This window comes from Myxocyprinus asiaticus, chromosome 19 (genome assembly GCF_019703515.2).
Source record: "Myxocyprinus asiaticus isolate MX2 ecotype Aquarium Trade chromosome 19, UBuf_Myxa_2, whole genome shotgun sequence".
In the NCBI taxonomy this organism is placed as follows: domain Eukaryota; kingdom Metazoa; phylum Chordata; class Actinopteri; order Cypriniformes; family Catostomidae; genus Myxocyprinus; species Myxocyprinus asiaticus.
The window spans coordinates 46,766,572-46,792,755 of NC_059362.1; the positions used below are offsets into that span (position 1 = coordinate 46,766,572).

At 39.9% G+C, this 26,184-nt stretch overlaps 1 protein-coding gene across 6 annotated transcripts in view; it reads left to right on the forward strand.

Moving 5' to 3' along the window:
- The first annotated feature begins 2,152 nt into the window (after positions 1-2,152).
- Positions 2,153-26,184, forward strand: part of LOC127409649 (serine/threonine-protein phosphatase 2A 56 kDa regulatory subunit gamma isoform) — a 49,334-nt gene continuing 25,302 nt past the window's right edge. For 2 of the 6 annotated variants that reach the window (XM_051644352.1, XM_051644355.1), the window contains exons 1-3: positions 2,153-2,299; positions 2,885-2,944; positions 10,995-11,148. In XM_051644352.1, coding sequence (XP_051500312.1) covers positions 2,264-2,299; positions 2,885-2,944; positions 10,995-11,148 — 250 coding nt within the window. In that variant the 5' untranslated portion in view covers positions 2,153-2,263. Of the gene's footprint in view, positions 2,300-2,884; positions 2,945-5,884; positions 7,478-9,675; positions 9,753-10,994; positions 11,149-22,297; positions 22,497-26,184 lie in introns of those variants that run through there. The other 4 variants (XM_051644354.1, XM_051644353.1, XM_051644356.1 and 1 more) reach the window with 4 other exon arrangements.

Below are 26,184 nucleotides of genomic sequence, written 5' to 3' on the forward strand. Positions count from 1 at the left end.
ATAATGAAAATAGATGCATGAATGTGTTTAATGAGTGTAAATGTGATCTCATGTGATATATCAGTCAGCAGAGGACACACACACACACACACACACACACACACACTCACTCACTCACACTCACAAGCACACACACAAACACACTCACACACACTTATATATATATAATTTGCTCTTATTATTTACCAAAATAGTTGCTATGCAGTGCAAATGATTGTTATGATACGGAGCCCCTCAGAGGTCAGGGCGGGAATTTTTTTTCTCTGAAATAGTTTTGCGTCGCCTCGCAATACTTTTTTTTTTTTTTTACGGTTTTACTATATCAATCATATTTTAACCGTGATATTCGTAGCGAAACATAGTAATAATACAGGGAAACGAAAACTTTGGAAATTAAAATCTTAATTTTGTCGTTATAATGGTTTTTACTATACAAATACCATGGTATTTGTATTAAAACCATAGTAACCACAATATTAACCATGATTAATCAATAGTAAAACCATGGTTACTACAGTCTACAATATTAGGTTAAATTTGTTAGCATTAGTAAATGCATTAGGTATCACTAACTAACAATGAACAAACTATTTTTTTTACAGTGTTTATTCATCTTTGTTAATGTTAGTTAATAAAAATAAAACATTTCATTGTTAGTTTATGCTAGTTCATAGTGCATTAACTAATGCTAACATGCAACTTTTGATTTGAAAAATCATATAGAAATGAACATTAACCAAGATTAATAAATGTTGCAAAAGTAGTAGGCTTTTCATTGTTAGTTCATGTTAACTAATGTTGTTAACTAATGGGAACAAATGTAACCTTTTTTAAAAGTGTCACCACAATATTACTATAGTAAAACCATAGTTAAACTAGTTTTCCTGTATTAGTGACCAGCAGATGGCATAAAGTAATCAAGAATATCAAACACAGTAGTATCAACACTTTAAAGTGACATAAGTATATAAATCATTGTAAAATAAACATAAGTACACACACTACTCCATGCCAACACTGAAAAATCCGTGTCCTCCTTACTATATCACATTTTTTCAAAACATTCACATTAACAGCCTCTATTATTATCAAATAGAAATTGAAACCTAAGTAGATGTCTGTGCACAAAGTCAGGCCAGTGCTAACCTGAGCATTCTGCATTGACTCATCACCATCTTCTGCTTAAATTCAGTTTATTTGATAATGAAAATAGATGCATGAATGTGTTTAATGAGTGTAAATGTGATCTCATGTGATATATCAGTCAGCAGAGGACACACACACACACACACACACACACACACACACTCACTCACTCACACTCACAAGCACACACACAAACACACTCACACACACTTACACACACACACTCATACACACTCTCACACACACACTTACACAGACACTTACACACACACAAACACACTCACACACACACACACACACACTCACACTCTCACACACACACACTCACACACACTTATACACACACAAACACACTCACACAGACACATACACACACTCACCCACGCACACACATACACACTCACACACACAAACACACTCATACACACAAACACACACACTTACACACACACAAACACACTCACACTCTCACACACTCACACTCATACACACTCTCTCACACACACACACACACACACACAAACACACTCACACACACTTACACACACACACTCATACACACTCTCACACACACACTTACACAGACACTTACACACACACAAACACACTCACACACACACAAACACACTCACACTCTCACACACACACTCATACACACTCACACACACACACACACACACTTACACACACACAAACACACTCACACACGCACACACACTCACACACACACTCATACACACTCTCACACACATACACACACACACACACACACACACACACACACACACACACACACACATACTCACACTCTCTCACACACACACACACACACTCTCACACACTCACACACACACACACACACACACACACACAAACACACTCACACACACAAACACACTCACACAGACACATACACACACTCACACACACACACACAAACACACTCACACTCTCACACACTCACACACACACACACACACACACACACACACAAACACACTCACACACACTTACACACACACAAACACACTCACACAGACACATACACACACACTCACACACACACACACACACACACACACACTGACAGCAGGCTGAAAGCTGTAAACACACATATATGAATGCCATGCCGAATAAACCGAAGAAAGACAAGGTGAGTGACAGTTTCTGGCGGTTTGTAAATCAGATTAAGTGTGAAATCGTGTATATTTATTTTTGAATAAAATCTCTCAGCTCCAGACATTAGCCTGCATGCTAACTCCAGTTTTACACATCATAAATCGGATTTTACTGTCGGTTACACACTGTGCTGTCAAGGTTTAAAGATTTACACCCCTAGACATTAAAAAGAGCACTTAAATATAACTTTAATGGCATTGTATGTCATTTTACACAGTTTGCATGGTAAAGCTGCAGGTTAGCGTAGCTAAGTTTAGCCAGCTAAATGCTTAATAATGATAGTTTATAGTTATATATTTAACCGTAAATGACTATTTATATGTCCAAAGATACTTAATAAAAATAAATAAGCTCATGTATTTTTATATGTTTGTTGTTGTAGTTCAGGTTTGAACATTTAGCATTGCTAACATTAGCTGGCCAGTGAGGTGCTCTCTTTTAATCAATTAATGATTCAAATAATAATAATAATAATAATAATAATAATAATAATATACTTTTACTTTTTATATGAGAAATATAAGAGCAAACTGTTTTATAATCTTTATGTTCTTTAAAGGATCCACCAAAATCTGCAAAAGTGGGTAAAACAGGAGGACAGGAGAACTCAGAACATGAGGTAATCATAAAACACGTTTGTGTTATATTTTTTTGTATTAGTGATGTTTTATATATATATATATATATATATATATATATATATATATATATATATATATATATATAATTTGCTCTTATTATTTACCAAAATAGTTGCTATGCAGTGCAAATGATTGTTATGATACGGAGCCCCTCAGAGGTCAGGGCGGGAATTTTTTTCTCTGAAATAGTTTTGCGTCGCCTCGCAATACTTTTTTTTTTACGGTTTTACTATATCAATCATATTTTAACCGTGATATTCGTAGCGAAACATAGTAATAATACAGGGAAACGAAAACTTTGGAAATTAAAATCTTAATTTTGTCGTTATAATGGTTTTTACTATACAAATACCATGGTATTTGTATTAAAACCATAGTAACCACAATATTAACCATGATTAATCAATAGTAAAACCATGGTTACTACAGTCTACAATATTAGGTTAAATTTGTTAGCATTAGTAAATGCATTAGGTATCACTAACTAACAATGAACAAACTATTTTTTTTACAGTGTTTATTCATCTTTGTTAATGTTAGTTAATAAAAATAAAACATTTCATTGTTAGTTTATGCTAGTTCATAGTGCATTAACTAATGCTAACATGCAACTTTTGATTTGAAAAATCATATAGAAATGAACATTAACCAAGATTAATAAATGTTGCAAAAGTAGTAGGCTTTTCATTGTTAGTTCATGTTAACTAATGTTGTTAACTAATGGGAACAAATGTAACCTTTTTTAAAAGTGTCACCACAATATTACTATAGTAAAACCATAGTTAAACTAGTTTTCCTGTATTATCAACTATGGTTTCTCTACAAATATCATGTTTAAAATATGGTTACTGTAGTAAAACCATGGTAAATTTATTGTGAGGGAACCTGAAAACTATTGTGAGGGCACGCAAAACTTATTGCGTGGGAACGTAGAACTTATTGCGTGGGAACGTAGAACTTATTGCGAGGGAACGCAGAACTTATTGCATGGGAACGCAGAACTTATTGCGTGGGAACGTAGAACTTATTGCGTGGGAACGTAGAACTTATTGTGAGGGAACGTAAAGCTTATTGCGAGGGAATGTAAAACTTAGAAAAATATATTACGTAAAACTTATCGCAAGGGAATGTAAAACGTGTTGTGCGGGAATGTAAAACTTATTGCGAGGGAACGTAAAACCATAGAAACCAAAGTAATAATACAGGGAAACGAAATCTATGTTAATTAAAATCATAATTTTGTGGTTGTTATGGTTTTACTACAAAAACACCATCGTATTTGTAGTAAAACCATAGTAACCATAAGATTAACCATGGTTACTATATGGATACTGTATACTTTATTAGCCTACAACAGTCATGGTTACTACAATATTACTATAGTAAAACCATGATTTTCTCCAAATAGTTAAACTACGGTATTTGTATAGTAAAACCATAATAATCACAAAATTATTATTTTTATTAACATAGTTTTTGTTTCCTGTATTATCAGTATGGTTTCACTATGAATATCATGGTTAAAATGGGAACGTAAAACCTATAGCGAGGACACGCAAAAGTATTTCAGAAAAAAAAAAAAATCCCGCCCTGTCCGCAATAATGTTGCAATAATGTAATACTTCTATTTAAAAAATAAAATAAAATTCTAAATGTACATTATTTTTTACATTTTTATTATCATGTTTACTTCTTTATGCTTAATTATTGTGTTGAGGTAGTTTAGTGCAACATTACCAGCAGGTTTTAGTTTTTTATTTGTACTGAACTGGGATATTTTCTTGAGAATGGCTACTTGGTTTGTCTCTTTAAATACATTTGGTTAAAATTTGGTCACAGATGAAAGGTTACAGGGAGAAATGTGTCATTCTGCATGCATAAATAATACGTCGCTGTTTATGCATGAATGCTTTGAAGTGGATTTAAGAAAAATACTATCATGGACTCATTCAGTTTAGCTGTGATTTCATATAAACACACACATACATCTCACCATCACTATAGTGATATAATAGTAGATTAATGGTTATAGATCATAGCTGCTTCCACAGAGGTTACAGGTTTAATCCTCAGTAGGGGCAAATCAGTAAATACAAGAAGTCACCTTTCTGCCCAGATCAACACAAAACAGCAAATAACAAGTTTAAAGGTCTTTATTTGGTCAATCTCTTTAGGGCCGGACTAATCATTAGGACTCCAGGATTGATCACTTAAAGGCACAGTTCACCCAAAAATTATAATTCTCTTCTTATTTACTCAACTTCGTGGTGTATGATTTTCTTTCATATGAGGAACACAAAAGGAGAATTTTGGAAGACTCTTCACACTGCTCTTTTCCATATAATGACAGTTCACAGTGGTTGACCGATTGTGGATTTTGCAGATACCGATAATCAAGGTGGTGGTAAAGGCCGATAATCGGTAATTTACCTATTTTTTTTATTAAGCGATTTATAGGTTAACATTTTTTTTTTAGTCTTAACTTACTTTGAAGGGCACAGACATTGAGGCTACAAGAGTCCAAATTAATATAATCCCAAACTCAGTTTATTGTGCAACCAAAATCCCAATTTGGTTACGATTTGTTGCGTAATGCGGGACTTTTAACTATAGTCAAGCCCCAAATACACTAGGGGCTTGGTTCTGTTATGCATGACATGTAAGTATTTACCAAATGAAGGTTTTAATAGCCTATATATTAACCAGATAAAGAGTTTTGTTTAATATATATATATATATATGTATGTGGAGGCGGGGGCTTGGCCGAGCTGCCATTGTTATTTATATTAAAAAAACTTGAGTTATTTTGAGTGTGAACTGTACCGTTGCGCATTGAAGTGAACGTGTGTGCACTGAATAAAAAAGACTTTCCTGTGTTGGAATTGCCGTCTCATGGTTCCTCATTCCCTGGAACTCAGGATCTTGCTACACTGGTGACGAAACCCAGGAGTGAGGGAGATAGCCGTCATGGAATCCTCGCCGCTGGCTGACATTATCAAGACACTCGCTGGCATCCACCAGACACAACACCAGGCCCTCCTGGAGCTTCATACCGAACAGGAGCAACGGTTCGAGGCACTCGTGCGGGCCCAGGCAGAGGACCGGCGGGCATTTCAGAGCTTGCTGCCAGTAGCAATGACACCGGCTGCGGGGCCCCCACCTCAGATCACCCTGGCCAAGATGGGCCCCTGGGATGACCCCAAAGCATTTGTGGAGTGGTTCGAGCAGGCCGCTGCAGTGTCGGGAAATTCGATAATTTGCCCGCCCTTTTGCCTTCGCCCAGCAGCTCCGGGATGCCTGCCGGAGGAGGTTGCTAGCAGAAGACCGCGACGCCGGGGGGATTGTCAACTTGGTGGTACTGGAACAGTTTATCGACTGGCTGCCAAAATAAAATGCGGAGTGGGTCCATTGCCACCGCCCGATGCCGCTGGATTTTGAAGTCCGGTTGGCTGAGGACCACTTGACGGTGTATTTGGGAGATGGCCAAGCCTTTTCTCTCTCTCTCTCTCTCTCTCTCTCTCTCTCTCTCTCTCTCTCCCCCCATCTTGTCACTGGTCCTCAGTGGCGGGGGTTCATTTCCCGAAACCCGCTCCGTAGACCTGGGTGGATCCGGGTGTTTCTACCACCCCCTCTCTGTCTGTTTCCCTTTCCTGCCAGTTTGGAGAATCTGGGGCCGCAGGTGCGGGGGGAAGGTCTGGGCCAGTGTGCTGGTGCTGCGGGGAGCCGGGCCACTTCCAGGATCAGTGCCCGGTGATGGATGTGGGGATGTCAGTCCAGATTCCCGACGTGTCGCATACCGCCCCCGACCGTTTATATTCAACACTGGATTTAACAAAGGGATATTGACAGATTGCCTTGACTCCCATGTCCCGAGAAAAACGTCCTTTTCCACTCCGTTGGGCTTACACCAATTTGTTACTCTTCCGTTCGGTTTGTTTGGAGCCCCGGCGACGTTTCAGCGACTCATGGACAAAGTTCACTGCCCACACGCTGCGTATGCCGCTGCCTATCTGGATGATATCATCTATAGCAATGATTGTCAGCAGCACATCCAGCATCTGAGGGCTGTCCTGAGGTCCCTGAGGCGAGCGTGACTCACAGCAAATCCAAGGAAGTGTGCAATTGGGCGGGTGGAGGTACAGTATCTGGGCTTCCACTTGGGTCACGGACAAGTGCATCCCCAAATTGATAAGACAGCAGCCAATGCTAACCCTAACCCAAGTCCAAAAAAGGGGGTGAGACTGTCTATTATTGGAGGTTTGTGTCTAATTATTCGGATGTCACCAGCCTGCTGACTGATCTCACTAAAAAGGGAGCACCAGACCCGGTCCAGTGGACGGAGCTGTGCCAACAGGCTTTCTTACAAGTAAAGGCTGCACTCTGTGGCGGACCACTGTTGCATTACCCTGACTTCTCTATCCCTTTTGTTTTACAGACGGACGCATCGGACGAGGGGTTGGGGGCGTGGCCGAGCACCGTGCTGTGAAGAGTGAAGCGGGGGATGATGAGTGGTGAATGATTTCCACCTGTGCATAACACCTGTCTTGTGTTGCAGTGAGGAGTGACGGGGGCTTTTAAGGAGAGGAGACAGCGGCAGTTGGGAGAGAGAGAGCCCAGCTGACAAGCTTTGCGTGTGTTGGCCTCTGCCATTATTGTTTTTATATTAAAAAACCTTGAGTTATTTTGAGTGTGAGCTGTACCGTTGCGCATTGAAGCGAACGTGTGTGCACTGAATAAAAGAGACTTTCCTGTGTTGGAATCGCCGTCTCCCGCTTCCTCATTCCATGGAACTCAGGATTTTGCTACAATGTATTTCACCAGATAAAGTTTATTGATAAGGAAACAAAAGACAACTATCTGCAACTATCGGCAAAGAAGTTTGCTGATAGTTGCTCAAGATACTACTCCAGCCATCTCAAGATGGCTGGAGTAGTAAAGGTGCCAGCGCAGAAGAAAGAGACATACGTCTTTTTTTTGTGTACAGTAAGTTAAGTTCAATAGTAAGTGCAGTTAGTGTGGATTTGTTAAGTGCTCATGGAACAAATGTGTTTTCAGCTGGTTCTTGAATGTTGAGATGGTATCAGCAGATCGTGTGAAGGTTTGAAGCTCATTCCACCACAGTGGAACAGAGAAGGTAAAAGATTGTGAAATAGACTTTGAGCCTCTTTGTGATGGGTCTACCAGGCGCTGCTCATTCGTAGATCGCAGAGAGCAAGTTGGAGCATTGACCTGAAGAAGTGAATTGAAATAAGAGGGTGTGGTTCCATTGGCTGTCCTGAAGGCCAGAGTCAAAGCCTTAAATTTGATGCGGGTGGCTACAGGTAGCCAGTGGAGTGAAATCAAGAGTGGGGTGACATGAGCCCTTTTTGGCTGATTGAAGACCAGACACGCTGCTGCATTCTGGATCATCTGCAGTGGCTTAATTGTGCTAGATGAGAGGCCAGCCAACAGAGCATTACAGTAGTCCAGTCTCAAAATGACCAGAGCTTGGACCAGGAGCTGTGCAGCATATTCAGACAAAAATGGTCTGATTTTCTTGATGATGTAGAGCGCGAATCTGCAAGACCGGGCAGTTGATGAGATGTGGGCATTAAAATTAAGCTGGTTATCTACCATCACTCCCAGGTTCTGAGCTGTTCTGGTTGGTGTTAGTGTAGTTGAACCAAGATGAATAGTGAGGTTGTGGTCAACAGATGGGTTGGCTGGGATCACGAGTAGTTCTGTCTTGGCAAGGTTGAGCTGAAGGTGGCATTTCTTCATCCAGGCCGAAATGTCAGAGAGACAGGCAGAGATACGAGCTGAGACAGTAGGGTCGTCAGGCTGGAACGACAGGTAGAGCTGTATGTCATCTGTGTAGCAGTGGTAGGAAAAGCCATGTGCCTTAATAATTGGTCCGAGTGATGTGTATATCGAGAAGAGGAGGGGTCCAAGCACTGATCCTTGAGGAACACCAGTGGTCAGCTGGTGTGACTTGGACACCTATGCTCTCCAGGAGACCTTGAAAGATCTGCCAATGACAAGAGGGCTCTGCTGAGTGTCCTTTTTTGAAGCCAGACTGATGTCTGTCGAGTAGGTTGTTCTGTGAGAGAAAAGCAGACAACTGAATATATCCCTCAAAGTAGTTTTAGACAGGAAAGGAACGAGAGAGACTGGTCTGTAGTTGTTGACTACTGTCAGGTTATGTGTTGTTTTTTGAGCAGTGGGGTTACTCGAGCCTGCTTTAATGTATTGGGAAAGTTTCCTGTTGTGAGATATGTGTTGATAATGTGTGTGAGTGTATGGAAGATCGATGGGAGGCAGCTTGTATAAGATGTGAGGGGATAGGGTCAAGTGGACAGGTGGTTAGGGCGGTTTGAAATAAGCACTTTGGAGACCTCAGTCTCGGAGAGAGGGGAGAAAGAAGAGAACAGAGGATGGGATGTTGGAAGAGAGTGGCTGTGGGTGTTAGGTGTAGAGAACTGGCTGCTAATGCTTGCTACTTTGTCATTAAAAGATGTGGCAAAGTCATCAGCAGTTCGTGAAGTAGTAGGATGTGGTGGAGGATAGAGAAGAGATGAGAAAGTTGAAAATAGTTTACATGAATCTGAAGTTTTATTCTGGTAATAATCAATTTTAGCACTAGAAACGCTGGTGGAAAAAGAGGAGAGAAGTGATTGATACTTGCACAGATCCGTAGGGTCTTTTGACTTGTGCCACTTTCTCTCCACAGCACTCAGCTCGGTGCGGTGTTCACGAAGTGTCTCTGACAGCCAGGGGCTGGAGAGTGTGGCATGTGCTGGCTTGGAGGTAAGAGGGCAAACACTATTAAGACAAGTTAATGTTGAGCAAAGAGCATTTGTAGCTTCATTTAAATCAAGTGAAGAAAAATGGTTAGTGGAGGGAAGGGATGCAGAGACTATGGAAGAAAGGAGAGAGAGAAAACTGGACCAAGAGATATGTAGAGGAGTATCAAGGGGATTAGTGGTGATACAATTACATGTAAGAATGATATCTAGCTGTTTCCCTGCTCAGTGAGTTGCAGGGGTGTCCAATCTTGTAAGGTCAAATGAGGTCAGAAAGTCAGCTGCTTGAGGTTTGTCCAGGTGGATGTTAAAGTCCCCAAGGACCACCAGTGGAGTGCCATCCTCAGGGAATGAGCACAGCAATACATCTAGCTCTTCAATAAAGTTGCCTAGTTGACCTGGGGTACGATAGATGACCAAAAAGTGAATTTTCGTAGGATTAGTGGCAGAAATGGTATGATATTCAAAAGTTGTGTTATTGCAGAAAGATGAGAGCAGAGTGAATTTCCACGAGTTGGAAATGAGCAACCCAGTTCCCCCACCCCACCCAGATAGACGAGGGGTGTGGGTGAAAGTGAAGTCAGTAGAGAGAGTTGGAGTGTCGTTTGGGCAGATCCAGGTCTCAGTCAGAGCCAAAACATCGAGTTTGACTGACTGGCAAAGGCCGGAATGAAGTCAGCTTTGTTGACAGCTGACTGGCAGTTCCACAGTCCAACAGAGATGTAGAGGGGCTGTGGAGAGGCAGTGCTAGGTGACCTTTGGTGTTCTGGAGTGCGTAGTCATGAAACAACAGGAATGTACTGAAAAAACATAATTTAAGTATAATAAAGAAACAGAAGTACTATGTGAAAAAGGAAGAGAAAACTTAGCCTAGTGGCTTGCGCCTTGCCGGTGTCCTTGCTCGGTGGACTTGCGCAGGTAGACTCACAGGTCTTTACCCGAGATACGTCTTCACACGAAGAGGGCTGCACACCAGGGCTGCCACTACAGTTGATGATACTTTTATTATACTCTCTCAGAACTTTTGTTGTATGAAAAAGAGACGTTTTAGATCTTTCGAATAGTACGTGCATTTGAAATAGCTTGAGGGTGAGTAAACAATGATTAAAAACATTATCCTGTATTAAACATTTAGACTTGTTGTGACTTTTATACTTTGATGTGTTGAAGCAGAAAGCTGAAATATGATTATATAAAATGTAAAATGAGAATAGAAATAACAAATATTCTTGTCTTTTCCCATCAGGGATCCAATAAGAACAGCGTTCCTCCCACCACGCAGCTGCTGAAGGGGAAACAGTCCGGATCTCAGTCCGCCGTTAAAAAAGACAAGAGACAGAGCTCGTCCAGATTCAGCTTGAGCAACAATCGAGAACTCCAGAAACTCCCTGCATTTAAAGGTGAGACGTTGGATCAGCTGCTAAAGACTTGAAATGAGACAACACATTTAACTTTCATAAAGTGGCGTATTTCAGAGTGAAACTGAATTTTCAACTGGAAATAATGTAGGGCGGACTTGATTTAATCTGTAGGGAATGATTGGATCTATTGGTTTATATAATTTTGTCCTGCCCAAGTGGCCTAGATTACAGCAGAAAAGTAATTTCTTTTTTTTTTTTTCTCCCAATTTGGAATGCCCAATTCCCAATGTGCTTTTAAGTCCTCATGGTCGCATAGTGATTCGCCTCAATCTGGGTGGCGGAGGACGAATCTCAGCTGCCTCCGCGTCGGAGACCGTCAACCTGCGCATCTTATCACGTGGCTTGTTGAGCGCATTGCCACGGAGACATAGCACGTGTGGAGACTTCACGCCATCCACTGCGGCAACCACGCTCAACTCACCACGTGCCCCACTGAGAACGAACCACATTATAGCGACCACAAAGAGGTTACCCCATGTGACTCTACCCTCCCTAGCAACCGGGCCAATTTGGTTGCTTAGGAGACCTGGCTGGAGTCACTCAGCACGCCCTGGGATTCAAACTAGCGAACTAGCGAACTCCAGGGGTGGTAGCCAGCGTATTTTACCACTGAGCTACCCAGGCCCCCAGAAAAGTAATTTCTAAGGCAGAGGATGTGATTATATTTTGATTAAAATTCACTCGAATTTCTAAAAACAGTTCTAAATAAATTTACACTGCCTTACAAAAGCATATTCTGTATTCTGTTGAAAACACTTTGATTTTATGAATCAAAACCTGCTTTCTTGAATTGTTTAGCACTGAGAGAATATAATGCATTTAATGCAATCCAATGGATAATAAGGGTGTAATTATTATAAAAAATTATTATAATAACCTGAATATTGATGCATCATAAATCTTGGCCTTTACAAATAAACTGAACCAGCGCCAGTGAATCTTACTTAATAACCCAATAGATCTGACCTGTTTTTGGGACTGCTCAAGGCATAGAAGTTGTTATTAGAGCACTAAAGATTTAAACTTTGTTAAATGTCTCAACAACAGTATTTTGACACCTTTTACTGTTGTGGCGGGGTGAGCAAGAGACAGACACAGTGGGTGTGGCTTCAAGCCTCGGAGAGGCATTTATTGAAAATAATAATAAAAATAACATGTCCATAAAGGAGTAATAAAGTGTCCAAGGAGAAATAGTGTTAATAATAAAGGGGGAATCTGGCATCCTCGCGGTGTGACGGGGCGGGTAGGGTGGGGTAGTGTCCATAGAATGGCCCAGGCATGAGCTCGGTCCGTCGGCCGCTCACGCTCCCCTTCAGGGTCCACGGCGTGAGGGGTGGCGGCCTATCTTCCCAGGCCCACGGCAGGTGTGAGGAGAAGGCGGCCCGGCATCTAGCCCGTCGGCAGCAACGTGAGCTATTCACCCCCGGTGACTCATTAATGCGTCCGGGGGTCCGGGAACAGAACCGGTAGCGCGTCCAACTCCAAACCCTCCCAGCTCTGGTCCTGGGCGTGCGAGGATGCCAGTGTGTGCACACATGGAGATTTGAAGCCGGCTCCCCGAGAAGAGGTGCGCTCTGCGTTTTTAAAGACAGCAGTGATGAAGCATTATTCACAACAGGTGTGCTTCATTCTCCGCTGTCAAAACGAGGCTTATTAATTATGCAACTCTTCTCACTCTCCTGCCCAGCTCCCGTCCTAAATCTGGCTGAAGGGTGGCCCTAAGAGGCGGTGGGATGATGACGAGCCGAAGGGGCGGATCATTCTGCCACACTGTCCTTAGAAATTGAGAGTTAATTAAGCGAGATTCACCATATATTTAACTCCACTCGTTAGACTAATTGATTAATCCTTAGAGAACCCTTTCATGACTCTGATGTTACCTGGCCAGTACATCAATAGCAATACACAGAACCAAAACAGCGCGCTAGTGTTCTCTCTGGAAAGAAGCGTATGGACTATGTCACTGTTTCATGGCAGATTATTGAATTTTCCTGCCTGGTTAGCAGTTAATTTGTTTAGTCATTGGAAGATTTATTTTCTGTAGTGTCAACATTGACTCTTTTTCAATATATGTTCCTGGTCTTACTGTGAACGTTTCATGTGTACACATTAAGGCCCCAATATACTTCCGGAGAAGTTCTTCTTCGTTCTTCGTTCAGGTGTAAAAAGAAGTTCGAAACAGGCTGGACTGAGGGCTTGTAGGCCTGTTGTAAGGCAGGTCCTTACCAGACATCACCAGCAACAATGTCGCCTATGGGCATAAACCCACCTTCGCTGGACCAGACAGGACTGGCAAAAAGTGCTCTTCACTGACGAGTCGTGGTTTTGTCTCACCAGGGGTGATGGTCGGACTCGCGTTTATCGTCGAAGGAATGAGCGTTACACCGAGGCCTGTACTCTGGAGTGGGATCGATTTGAAGGTGGAGGGTCCATCTTGGTCTGGGGCGGTGTGTCACAGCATCATCGGACTGAGCTTGTTGTCATTGCAGGCAATCTCAGCGCTGTGCGTTACAGGGAAGACATCCTCCTCCCTCATGTGGTACCCTTCCTGCAGGCTCATCCTGACATGACCCTCCAGCATGACAATGCCACCAGCCATACTGCTCATTCTGTGCAAGACAGGAATGTCAGTGTTCTGCCATGGCCAGCGATGAGCCCAGATCTCAATCCCATTGAGCACATCTGGGACCTGTTGGATCGGAGGGTGAGGGCTAGTGTCAAATCCCCCGAGAAATGTCCGGGAACTTGCAGGTGTCTTGGTGGAAGAGTGGGGTAACATCTCACAGCAAGAACTGGCAAATCTGGTGCAGTCCATGAGGAGGAGATGCACTGCGGTACTTAATGCAGCTGGTGGACACACCAGATACTGACTGTTACTTTTGATTTTGACCCCCCCTTTGTTCAGGGACACATTATTCCATTTCTGTTAGTCACATGTCTGTGAAACTTGTCAGTTTATGTCTTAGTTGTTGAATCTTTTTATGTTCATAGAAATATTTACATGTTAAGTTTGCTGAAAATAAAAGCTGAAAAAAAGTTGAAAGTGAGAGGACGTTTCTTTTTTTGCTGAGTTTAAGCAATATCTCACATCTGTGATGCTCTGTTAATGTGCAGCACTTTGTTTGACAAAAATAACTCCAATGTTGTATTTTGAATGTGCTGTATAAAAGCACTTCATTTGATAAAAATAATACAATATAATTTTGAAATGTAATTGTCAAATTTTCATTCGATTAAAGTTTTAAAGAATCCATTTATTTAAACACCATTTTGATGATAACATTTAAATAAACTGTTGATATGGATTTCAGAAAAAAAAACAAAAAAACAGGTATCGGACTCAGTATAGGCGAGTACCAAAATTAAAGTATCGGTACTCATACTCGTTCTAAAAAAACATGGTATTGTGACATCCCTAATGTAAAGTAATATATATGCAAGAGATAATATTTAATTTGTCTTGTTTACATTCTGAATTCATGACGTTAATGCGCTAACACGCTATACGCGGCCATAATATGCACCGATTATACTCTGTTATTGTAATTTATGATGACACTGATACTACTGCAAAGATGGGTGTATAAAAGAGTGTTAATGTGCAGAATAAAGACAAAAGAATGATGATAAGAGAGGCATATCTTTGGGCACATGAGTGAATGGGCACTTGAGAGTATTTGATTTCTTTTGTAGACTAATTAAACAAAACAAAAATCGCATGACATGGTCTTGGAAAATGTCTCTATGCGAACGATCGTACAGATGTAGGTAAATTTGCACCAGCTCGCTAATAACTGTACCAATGGCTGAACAAGATAAACAGAATTAGCTGTCGGCCTCAAGATAGGTGGAGCTCCAGGTCACACCTACCGATGACGTGAATCAATGGCAGTAAGACGGTGTTAAGCAGCCGGCTAGACATTTTCCTAAAAGCTTGCCCAGGCGAGCTGTTACAACCATGAAATGAACGCAATTTTTTAAAATTTTTGGACGGATTTTATTCTAAATGACGTCACACCCATGCGTTCATCGATTTCGTATGAAGGATATTGGGGCCTTAATTCCGTCTTCGTAATCTTTCATCAAAATGAAATGAGTTGCACCACCTCTAAAACGACTTGGCTTTTCGGCTGTAGTCACCAAGGCCGCACGGGCAACTGGTTAATGTTTAGCGTTGCATAATGCATGCATACTGTTTCACATGTTTTTTTTGTTTTTCTTTCAATTTGGAATGCCCAATTCCCAATGCGCTCTAAGTCCTTGTGGTGGCGTAGTGACTCTCCTCAATCCGGGTGGTGGAGGACGAATCTCAGTTGCCTCCGCGTCTGAGACCGTCAATCAGTGCATCTTAACACGTGACTTGTTGAGCGCGATACCGCGGACACAGCGCGTGTGTAGGCTTCACGCTATTCTCCGCGGCATCCACACACAACTCACCACGCACCCCACCGAGAGCGAACCACATTATAGCGACCACAAGGAGGTTACCCCATGTGACTCTACCCTCCCTAGCAACCGGGCCAATTTGGTTGCTTAGGAGACCTGGCTGGAGTCACTCAGCACGCCCTGGATTCCAACTTGTGACTCCAGGGGTGGTAGTCAGCGTCAATACTCGTTGAGCTACCCAGGCCCCCCGTTTCACATGTTTTAAATGTAGGCTGTATACAGTATATAATACACAGTTTGCTCGTATTCCATTCTGAACAAAGTCTAAGTGATTTGTATGATCAGTGAGTCTTTGCCAATCTGTAGTAATGTATTTTTATGGTACAACCAGCATTGTGAACTCATTTGAATGTCAGTTTGCATGCTTAAACATTATCGTTGTCGCCTGTGTCTGCTTTGCACAAATCTCAATTATTCTATTCTCAACAATCCAAAATCGGTCTTGTGTTTTCTCAGTTTTACTTCTACTCCTTTTTGTCCTGGGGATGTTTGGATATTTACTTGGTTTTTATTTGGTCAGACAAAAAAAGAAAAATATCTGAAGGGGAGGAACTTCATCATTTACAGGATTGGGCTCTCAGGCAACAAAAATGAGGAAGTTATGGCAGTTTCATCAAAACATGAGGATTATAGGTTATTTACTGTAAATGTTCATTTGTGTATACACGAGGCCTTGCTTATTGTAGCTTGTATTAGTTATATTAACCAAACATGTTTGCATAGTGATTAGACTCATAGAGCCTCCATGTAATTTTGTAATTAAAAGCTTAATTTGTGTTGTTTAATTTATTCATTGGCTTTCTCCTAAACCAAAACTGCATTGATGCATGCTTTTGAAGGGAAGATGATATTTGCTAAACTGAATTTGGTTCAGGGCTTTTTAATGCAGATACAGAACCAGTGTTTGTGTTTAATCTAGTCTAGTTTGTACTGGTATATGGTGTCAGCCCTCCACATTGCAAGTAAATTACTCACATATGTGACCAAATTTCACGCTATGCGACTAAAATATGTCTGTTATTAGCCACTGGCTAATAAGTGTTCTGAGATGGTCTGAGGTCATTTGCAGCATTCTCATACACAACACTATTCTTGCAAACAGTTTTCAGATGACTGAAACAGAGAAGAGAGAGTGAGAACTTTTTACATGCACGTGATTCGTGAGACACTCACGCTGCACGCCTCTGAACAAACAGCACATCAGACACAGGCATTGATGGCTTTTCTTTTGTCTGTTCTTAAAAATATAATAAAGTGTGTTTCTTCAAGCACGTGTCTTTGTGTTTAACAGCAGTTTTACTCAGAGATGTCTTGCAGGTCGCCCACCATTGTTGCGGCTAGATGAGCAAATTTACCCGCTCATGAGATGACGAGGTGCTTGCGAATAAGGAGCTGCATTCAGCCTCGTTGCATTGCAACGGTTGGCGGGTGCAAATTTCACACCCTGGGCTATTGTTTAATATATCTGGCGACTTCCCAGATCCATGGTTTTGCCATTTACTTGTCGCTCATCGACTGTCAATGAGTGTCAAAATCAGCATCAGGAGATTTGACATCGTCGATATCCAATAACATCGTCCTATCGCTCAGCCCTAATGAATACTTTATATATGTGAAGATGCCACCTTCTTGGTTTGCCTCATAACTTTTTCAGTTTTCAGTTGGATTACTCTTATATGTCTTTGAAAGTCTGTGAACAGCCAATGGCGATTCTTTCTCCAACTTGTTTGGAGAGGGTTGGGTGTTTAGTGCAGCACACTGGGTTATGTAGGATATTAATGGTCAGGTTAACCACAGAGAACTGTCTTGAGCTTTATAAACCTCACTTTTCATTTTGAGTGATTTTTGAGTCAGTTAATTTGTGATAAATCATATTGCTTGTGAGTGGCGTCCAATTATTACAAATTTTTTTTTAATACATTTTGTGTAAAACTGTCAAACTTTAGGCAGTCATATTAGATAGTGAATCAAGAAAGAGATGTTAAAAATTGTGCTTAATAATATTATTTCTAGTTCATTCAACACAATGGAAATGGAAGGTATATACTGCACATTGTAGCAAATGTAGTTTGTCATCCTTTAATTCCATGCATACAGAAATGTCATACAATGCACAGTATGCAAATTGCATATTACAAAAGTATTGTGGGTAATATGCTATTCTGAATGTAACCAGCAAGACACACCCACAGATTGCTCATAAAAATTGTAATGAGTTTAGTCATACATTTATGTAAAATTGACCTCCGTCTTCATTTTTACTGCCAATAACTGGCAGAATATAGTGTAGAAATATTGATCAATTATCATTTTGGCAGTTTACGCCATTATATTAAGTTTATTTAGTAGGAAAGTGATGATAAACTGGGAGTGGGCATTTCCTGTGAGCTCAGGCAAGCAGCTGCAGGTCTGCAATGTGGTTTCCTGTGAGAATATATCTGCACTCACTGTTTATCATGCATTTCAGAAGATATTGTGAAGTACTGTTGTGTCAAACTGTTATGTCATCATTTTTCTTTGTTTATCATCAGTGGTTCGGTGGTTTTATTTCCAGCTAAAGCAAAGCTTAGGTTGAGCCAAGAGATCATCTCTGATGTTTCTCGCAAAGGATGTACTTTAGTAAACTAATTAAACCTTGTAGGGAGCTACTTAACATTTACAGTTATGCATTTGGCAGATGCATTGATCCAAAATGACTTACAGTGAATTCAAAGTATACATTTTATTCTTTTGTGTGTTCCCTGGGAATTTAACCCACAACCTTGGCATTCTTACCTCCATGCTCTAACAGATGGGATACAGTGACATTTTTGACAAAGAAAACATTTAAAGTGGTGTTTGCCAAAACTTGAGAGTGGTTGCTAAATGGTTGTAATGGTGTTTTGTGTGGTTTTCAGTTATGCTGGTTGGTTTCTATTGTGCTATGGGTGGTATTTAGCATGTTGCTAGTTGGTTTGTAGGGTGTTTTGTGTGGTTTTTAGTGTTGTTAGGTGGTTGCTAGGGTGTTATGGTTGGTTTTTAGTGTTGCTAGGGTGTTCTGCCTGGTATGTAGCATGTTGCTAGTTGGTTGCTAGTGTGTTCTGTGAGTTTCTTTAGTGTTGCTAGGGTGTTTTTGGTGTTTTTTAGTGTTGCTAGGGTGTTCTGGATGGTTGTTAGTTTTGCTAGTTGGTTGCTAGCGTACTGGATGGTTTTTAGCGTGTTGATAGTTGGTGGCTAGGGTTTTCTGCATGGTATGTAGCATGCTGCTAGTTGGTTGCTAGGGTGTTTTGTGTGGTTTTTATTGTTGCTAGTTGGTTGCTAGGGTGTTATGGGTGGTTTTTAGTGTTGCTAGGGTGTTCTGAATGGTTGTTAGCGTTGCTAGTTGGTTGCTAGTGTACTGGATGGTTTTTAGCGTGTTGGTAGTTGGTGGCTAGGGTTTTCTGCTTGGTATGTAGCATGCTGCTAGTTGGTTACTAGGGTGTTTTGTGTGGTTTTTATTGTTGCTAGTTGGTTGCTAGGGTGTTATGGGTGGTTTTTAGTGTTGCTAGGGTGTTATGAATGGTTTTTAGCATGTTGCTAGTTGGTTTCTAGGGTGTTATAGGTGGTATTTAGCATGTTACTAGTTGGTTGTTAGCGTGTTCTGTGCGGTGTTTAATGTTGCTAGGGTGTTTTGGATGGTTGTTAGTGTTGCTAGTTGGTTGCTAGGTGTTCTGCATGGTATTTAGCAAGTTGTATGTTGGTTGCTAGGTGTTCTGCATGGTATTTAGCAAGTTGTATGTTGGTTGACTGGGTGTTCTGCATGTTTTGTGTGGTTTGTATTGTTGGTAGTTGGTTGTTAGTGTGTTATGGGTGGTTTTTAGTGTTGCTAAGGTATTCTGGATGGTTCTTAGCATATTGCTGGTTGGTTGCTGTGGTGTTTTGTGTGGTTTTTATTGTTGCTTGTTGGTTGCTAGGGTGTTCTGGATGGTTTTTAGTGTTGCTAGTGTGTTTAGCTTGTTACTAGTTGGTTGCTAGGGAGCTTAGTGTAATTTTGTTTGTTGCTTGTTGGTTGCTAGGGTGTTCTAAATGGTTTTTGTTGTTGCTTATTGGTTGCTAGGGTGTTCTGGATGGTTTTTAGCATGTTGCTAGTTGATTGCTAGGGTGTTTGTGTGTGTTTTTTTTATTGTTGCTAGGGTGTTCTAGGTGGTTTTATTGTTGCTAATTGGTTACAATGGTGTTTTGTGTGGTTTTTATTGTTACTAGTGTGTTCTGGATGGTTTTTAGCGTGCTGGTTGTTGGTTGATAGGGTGCTATGGGTGGTTTTTAGTGTAGCTGGGGAGTTCCGGGTGGTTTTTAGCATGTTGCTAGGGTGTTTTGCATGGTTTTTATTGTTGCTTGTTGGTTGCTAGGGTGTTCTAGATGGTTTTTATTGTTGCTAGGGTGTTCTGGATGGTTTTTTTAGCATGTTGCTAGGTGGTTGCTAGGGTGTTTGTGTTGTTTTTTATTGTTGCTAGTTGGTTACTAGGGTGTTTTGTGTGGTTTTTATTGCTGCTAGGGTATTCTGGATGGTTTTTAGCATGTTGCTAATTGGTTGTTAGGGTGTTCTAGATGGTTTTTAGTGTTGCTAGGGTGTTTGTGTTGTTTTTATTGTTGCTAGTTGGTTACTAGGGTGTTTTGTGTGGTTTTTATTGCTGCTAGGGTATTCTGGATGGTTTTTAGCATGTTGCTAATTGGTTGTTAGGGTGTTCTAGATGGTTTTTAGTGTTGCTAGGGTGTTCTGGATGGTTTTAGTGTGTTGCTAGTTGGTTGCTTGGGTGTTTTGCATGGTTTTTGTTGCTTGTTGGTTGCTAGGTTGTTCTGGATGGTTTTTACCATGTTGCTTGTTGGTTGCTAGGTTGTTCTGGATGGTTTTTAGCGTGTTGCTAGTTGGTTTGTAGGGTGTTTGTGTTGTTTTTATTGTTACTAGGGTGTTCTGGATGGTTTTTTAGCGTGTTGCTAGTTGGTTGCTAGGGTGTTTGTGTTGTTTTTATTGTTGCTAGGGTGTTCTGGATGGTTTTTAGCATGTTGCTAGTTGGTTGATAGGGTGTTATGGGTGGTTTTTAGTGTTGAGGGTGTTCTGTTTTGTTTTTTTTTGTTTGTTTTTTTTTTGTTTTTTTATTCGAAAATTAATTGCACACCAGGGTCAGAAATTAACCCAAAATGGCAACACAATTGAAAAAAATGCCCCGTACCTTCAAAACATGTGCGTGTGAAAAACTGCCCCATAATGCATTTGCTCTGTTTCTTTTATTTATGTATTTCTACCCGATACTTAATATTCTATTTTAGGCCCAGTTATGCATATTATCTCATAAATTATGATTTTCAGTTGTATTGGCTCACTAATAAAATATTATAAACACAAAAATACCCAAATAATGTATGAATTTCCTAAAGACTAAACAGTTTTGGGGATTGAATGCTTGAATGCATCTAAAACTACTTTTGTTGTGATGCATTTCAGAGCTTTGCAAATTTCTGAAATTCAACAACTATTAAAAATGAAGAAACAACAAGGAAAGTTTGTTCAGAATCTAAAAGGATATTAAGATACATTTAAAACGTCTGGAGTTAGACACACTCCAACTTTGGAAAAACAACAGAAAATGTGTTTTTTACAGTATTTGGTATTTGCAGTTGACACAGAATGACCCAATATAATATTTTCAGCAGATACAGACACTTTCTTACAACTGTAAAAGAGAGTAACTTAAAATTAGGTGCACAATTTACATAAATAGTTGTCTAAATTGTTGCCAGGGATGGGCGGATCGATCCTAAAGTATCGATACTTCCGATACTGATGTTGTATCAGAAATAATAACTAGAGATATTATTATTATTTGGTTACCATGAACAATAATCATATGTTTCAAAGTGAAATAAAAAGGATTCGACTGTATAATCAAATACTTGTGCAGGATGGGAACTATTTCTTCTTCCGCTCATCTTAACACACATGCTGAAAGACACAAGCAGACAAGCGCTCGCGCCGTCACAAGACTCGTTCAAACAAGAGGGATTAGTGTGTTGTAGAGTAATGATAGAAAATCAGACAAACAGCTTCTGGAGTAAATTCACACTAAAATAACAACATATCTAGTAATTGTTGTTAATAAGTAATTACAAAAAAGTTAACCATGGTTTTACCAAAGTAATATTGTAATAGTAACCATGGTTAATTGTGTGGTAACTATGGTTTAACTAAATACCATGGTTAAACTATAGTTACTGTAGTGAAAACATGGTTCATTTTTGTAAGGGTAAAAAAACAGAAGTCTAATAATTTTCTGTTTAGGCTCACAAATGTAAATAATAATAATAATAATAATAATAATAATAATAATAATAATAATGACTTGAATTTTGACTAAAATTATATTTTAAATTACCCATTTTATCACAAGAAATCAAAAAAAAAAAAAAAATCGGTTTTATAGAAGTATCAGTATTGCTGTTTTGGAAAACATTATTCATAACTAAGAGGACAACTGGTGACTTCCAGTGTGAATATCCTGTTATCTGCATGTGGTCAGCACTGAAAACCGAACACCAATCAAATTCAAAGGCCCCGCCTTCTCTGGCTCCCACCAGCCAATCAGCAACCTCCTTTAGCTGGCCTCTGCTGGTTAACGTCATGTGACCTCATCCAGCCAATCTGCAGTCCTGCTTTGATGGGTGACGTCACTAACTATCTGGTTCCCTCCAGCAGCGGAGCTTCATTTTCTGTTGAGTGTTTGTGCTAAAATGGAGTCTAACTGCTCAACTTAGCTCCCGTTTGGACATATTCATGTTGACATGCTCTAAAGAAGACACCAGGATGGTCGTGGACGCCCCGAGCTCGAACGGGCCCTTTCAGCCGGTGGTCCTGATGCACTTTAGAGGTGAGACGTTTGTCTTATTGTGTCCGGAGAGGAAGGGAGCGCAGGGGAAGGTTGCTATGCGATGATTTGTGCCCGCTGTTGCGAAGAGAGAAGAATTTTCACGGATCAGGCCTGTTTAATTTGTTAATAAAGCTTAAACACTTTTCATTATTGGTTTTGTTTTAGATTCGCAGTGATTGGCATATTGATTTAGGTTTATTGGTTTTGCATTTGTGTTCAGGGAGGGAGTTTAAGACTGTGGCTATGTTTCAACACCTAGTGAGCTGCCTACCTAGAAAGCATTTTTAGGTATCATAGGCTTGTGCAGCAGTTATTGATCTAAAATTATAAAAAAAAAAAAAAAAAAGTTTTTATTTTATTTTTTTTATTTTTATTTTTATTTTTATTTTTTCCTCTAAGGAGGGAGATTAAGACTGTGGCTGTGCTGTCTAGGTAGGGAGCTGCCTATCTAGAAAGCATTTTTAGGCATCATAGACTTGTCCAGCATTATTGATCTAAAATTATAAAAAATAAAAAAAATTATTTACAATTTTTTTTTTTTTCTCCTCTAAGGAGAGAGATTAAGACTGTGGCTGTGCTGTTTAGGTAGGGAGCTGCCTATCTAGAAAGCATTTTTAAGCATCATGGACTTGTCCAGCTTCTTTTGGACATTGCTGATCTAAAATTCTTTTTTTGTTGTTGTTGTTTTTTAAGGAAGGAGATTAAGACTGTGGCTGTGCTGTCTAGGTAGGGAGCTGCCTACCTAGACAGCATTTTTAGGCATCATAGACTTGTCCAGTATTTTTGGACATTATTGATCTAAAACAAAAAAATATATATTTTTATTTTTTATAATTTAGGAGGGAGTTTAAGGCTGTGCTGTCTAGGTAGGGAGCTGCCTACCTAGGCTGCATTTTTTAGCATCATAGGCGCATACGAACATGGCTAGGATATCTCAGAATACTCAGTGTTGCCCGGGTAAATTTGGCAAGCTGTGTTTACAGTGCTACTACAGGAGGGGTTGTTTAACTGCCCTCCCATCCCCCAGCACCAACCAAGACCAGTGATGTAAGAGGAAGTGAGGTCACAGCTTCAGGAACAGTAAGTGTTTGCTGAAAGCCACAGAGCTTGCTAAAAACTGCATCCTGGTTGCTTGCACAGTGGATACACGGCCTGACTCTGCTGTATGTTTCTGTTGTGTCACGTGCAGCCAGAGAACGTGATTTACCAGCTGACTAGGCCCCATCTGACATGAACTAGTGCACAAGACACACAAGTGATATTCCTTCAGTGCTCGTCATATTTATGCATTGTAACATCCGTGGCTATGCTGGTTTGGCATGTTTTGTTGTGGTTAAATTATGCATTTCTGTTCGTGGAAAAGTTAGATGGAATTGGAGATTGAGTTATTGTTAAGGTTTGTTTATAAACGTAAGTCTGGTAGAATAGTGTTTATTGCTGACATGTAGTTGGATTTCTGGGTTGTAGGAGTTAAGGTATACTTGGTTTTTCCATGGGCTGTTCATCTCATGCACGGCCGAGCCTCAGCCTTTCAAAGTATACTCTTTTGACGGCAAGCCCATATGGACACATTTGAAGCATGCACACTGTGACTGCTTTTAGCACCGTCAGTGTTGTGCACAAAGATGCAGACTGTCTGCTTGTCTAGACAAACTAGCGTCCGTGTGTCGCCAGCTACCTCACGATACGATTCATATTACGATACATCACAATATCATGATTTGAATTCACAAGATTTCAATTCCAAGTCTGGTGTATTTCAGTTATAATGTCCATTTTGTTTACATACAGTATAACAGAAATTTCATTTAATTTTACAGGGGAATTCTAACTTGGTAAATTATAGAAATATAAATTTTACACATTTTATCATCAGTGTTTCAGCATTTGTCACATTTGAGCTTTTTAAAAATATACAAGTTCCATGTATTCTATCAATAAATATGATGTCCTGAAATTGCATTTATTATATTACATATCTATCTATCTATCTGTCTATCGATCGATCATGTGGCCAAAAAAAAAAAAAAAAAACGGGGCCATTATGTTTGATTGCTCATATCTTAAAAATGCATAAAGGCGTTTGCACGATTTTTGGCGTACTTTTACGACTTTTTGTAAACAACAAAATTACATCACCGTGACGTCATGGTGAACAACAACTTGCTACAAATAAATAAGTAAATAGTCCAAGTTTGCTGCCATTAAAAACTTAGCTAAACGATTTACTTATTTATTTATTTGTAGCAATTATTTTGGGGGGACAAAAAACAAAAAAATCAGGAAATTTGAGGCCGATACCGATCTCTCTTTTTTTTTTTAAGTGCCCTTTGCCACACGTTTGCGAGTTATATTGCGCAGTTATGTTTATGCCCCACACAGTTAATTTACAGTAACACTTTACAAAAAGGTTCCATTTGTTAACATTAACAACATTACTGTAGTTTAACTTGAACTAATAAACTTAATGTTAGTTACAACATATACTATTACATTTTTAAAATCAAAAGTTGTATTAGTTAACATTATTTAATGCACAATGAACAATTTTATTAACTAAGATTACAATTAATAAAGGCTGTAAAAATATATTGTTCGTTGTTTGTTCATGATACCTAATGCATTAACTAATGTTAACGAATGGAACCTTTTTATAAAGTTACCAAAATTACATTAATTTTGAATTGCTTACATTTATTTGTTTTGAAACAGTTATGAATAGTTCTGCTGTCAATATCAAAAGGTCATTGTGACATACCGGTAAGCGGTAAAAAACCATGAGAGCATCACACACAGTAGAGAAACGTTCAAAAATAAGAAAAATATATCCGTTACAAGTTCTAAAACTGCTCCAGTGAGAAATCATTAATATCTGTGATTTGTTTACTGTCTTTGGCGTCTTGTTACGCAAATCACTAATTATTAAGCAAATGCGTGAAGACGCGGTGCCGTTATTGAAGGTTAAACGGTTACATCTGTTATTAGTGGTAATGTGACCAACATTAATCTGATTTCAATTGGGTTCCTCGCAGAATAGCGCTGAGATGAGTGACTGATGATGACGAGATATTGAGAGCACCTGCAGAGTGCGCGTGTTTGATTGAAACCGAGAGCGCTCATGTTAAAGAGAGTGAAGCTGAAAGTGCTCATGATCAAGGGCTAAAAAAAGCGCTCAATCATTAAAGGAGCAGTGTATGTGTGATTACCTGCGTGCTACAAAAAAGATCGGCCCTGATTCTAGCCACTATCGGCCAATCGCCGATCACAGATTTAAGACGAAGATCGGCCGATCTAGATCGGAGACCGATCGATCGGTGCACCCCTACAAAAAATTTTGTTTACATGCATGATAAGTATTTACATTCATATGTAGAACAAGTGGTAAAACGACATCTCTTTAAGACCAGCGGCAGGGATTTGACAAAAGTGTGTGTTTTGGTCGAATGGCTTCTTTATAGATTCTGCGTGTGATTAGGATTAAATTTAGGTTTCTTTTGACTAAAGAACAGAAAGGATTTTAAGAGACATTATTCAATGAGAAATGGGCAAATGGGTGGATCTCGTGTTTGAACGCACATTACATGGAGAGAGTCACACCAAAATGTGAAAAGGTCTTCAACACTGTTGAGTGAAATCTCTTAAATTACCAACCAGTGACTAATCACAGACATTTTTAGTTGCACAAACG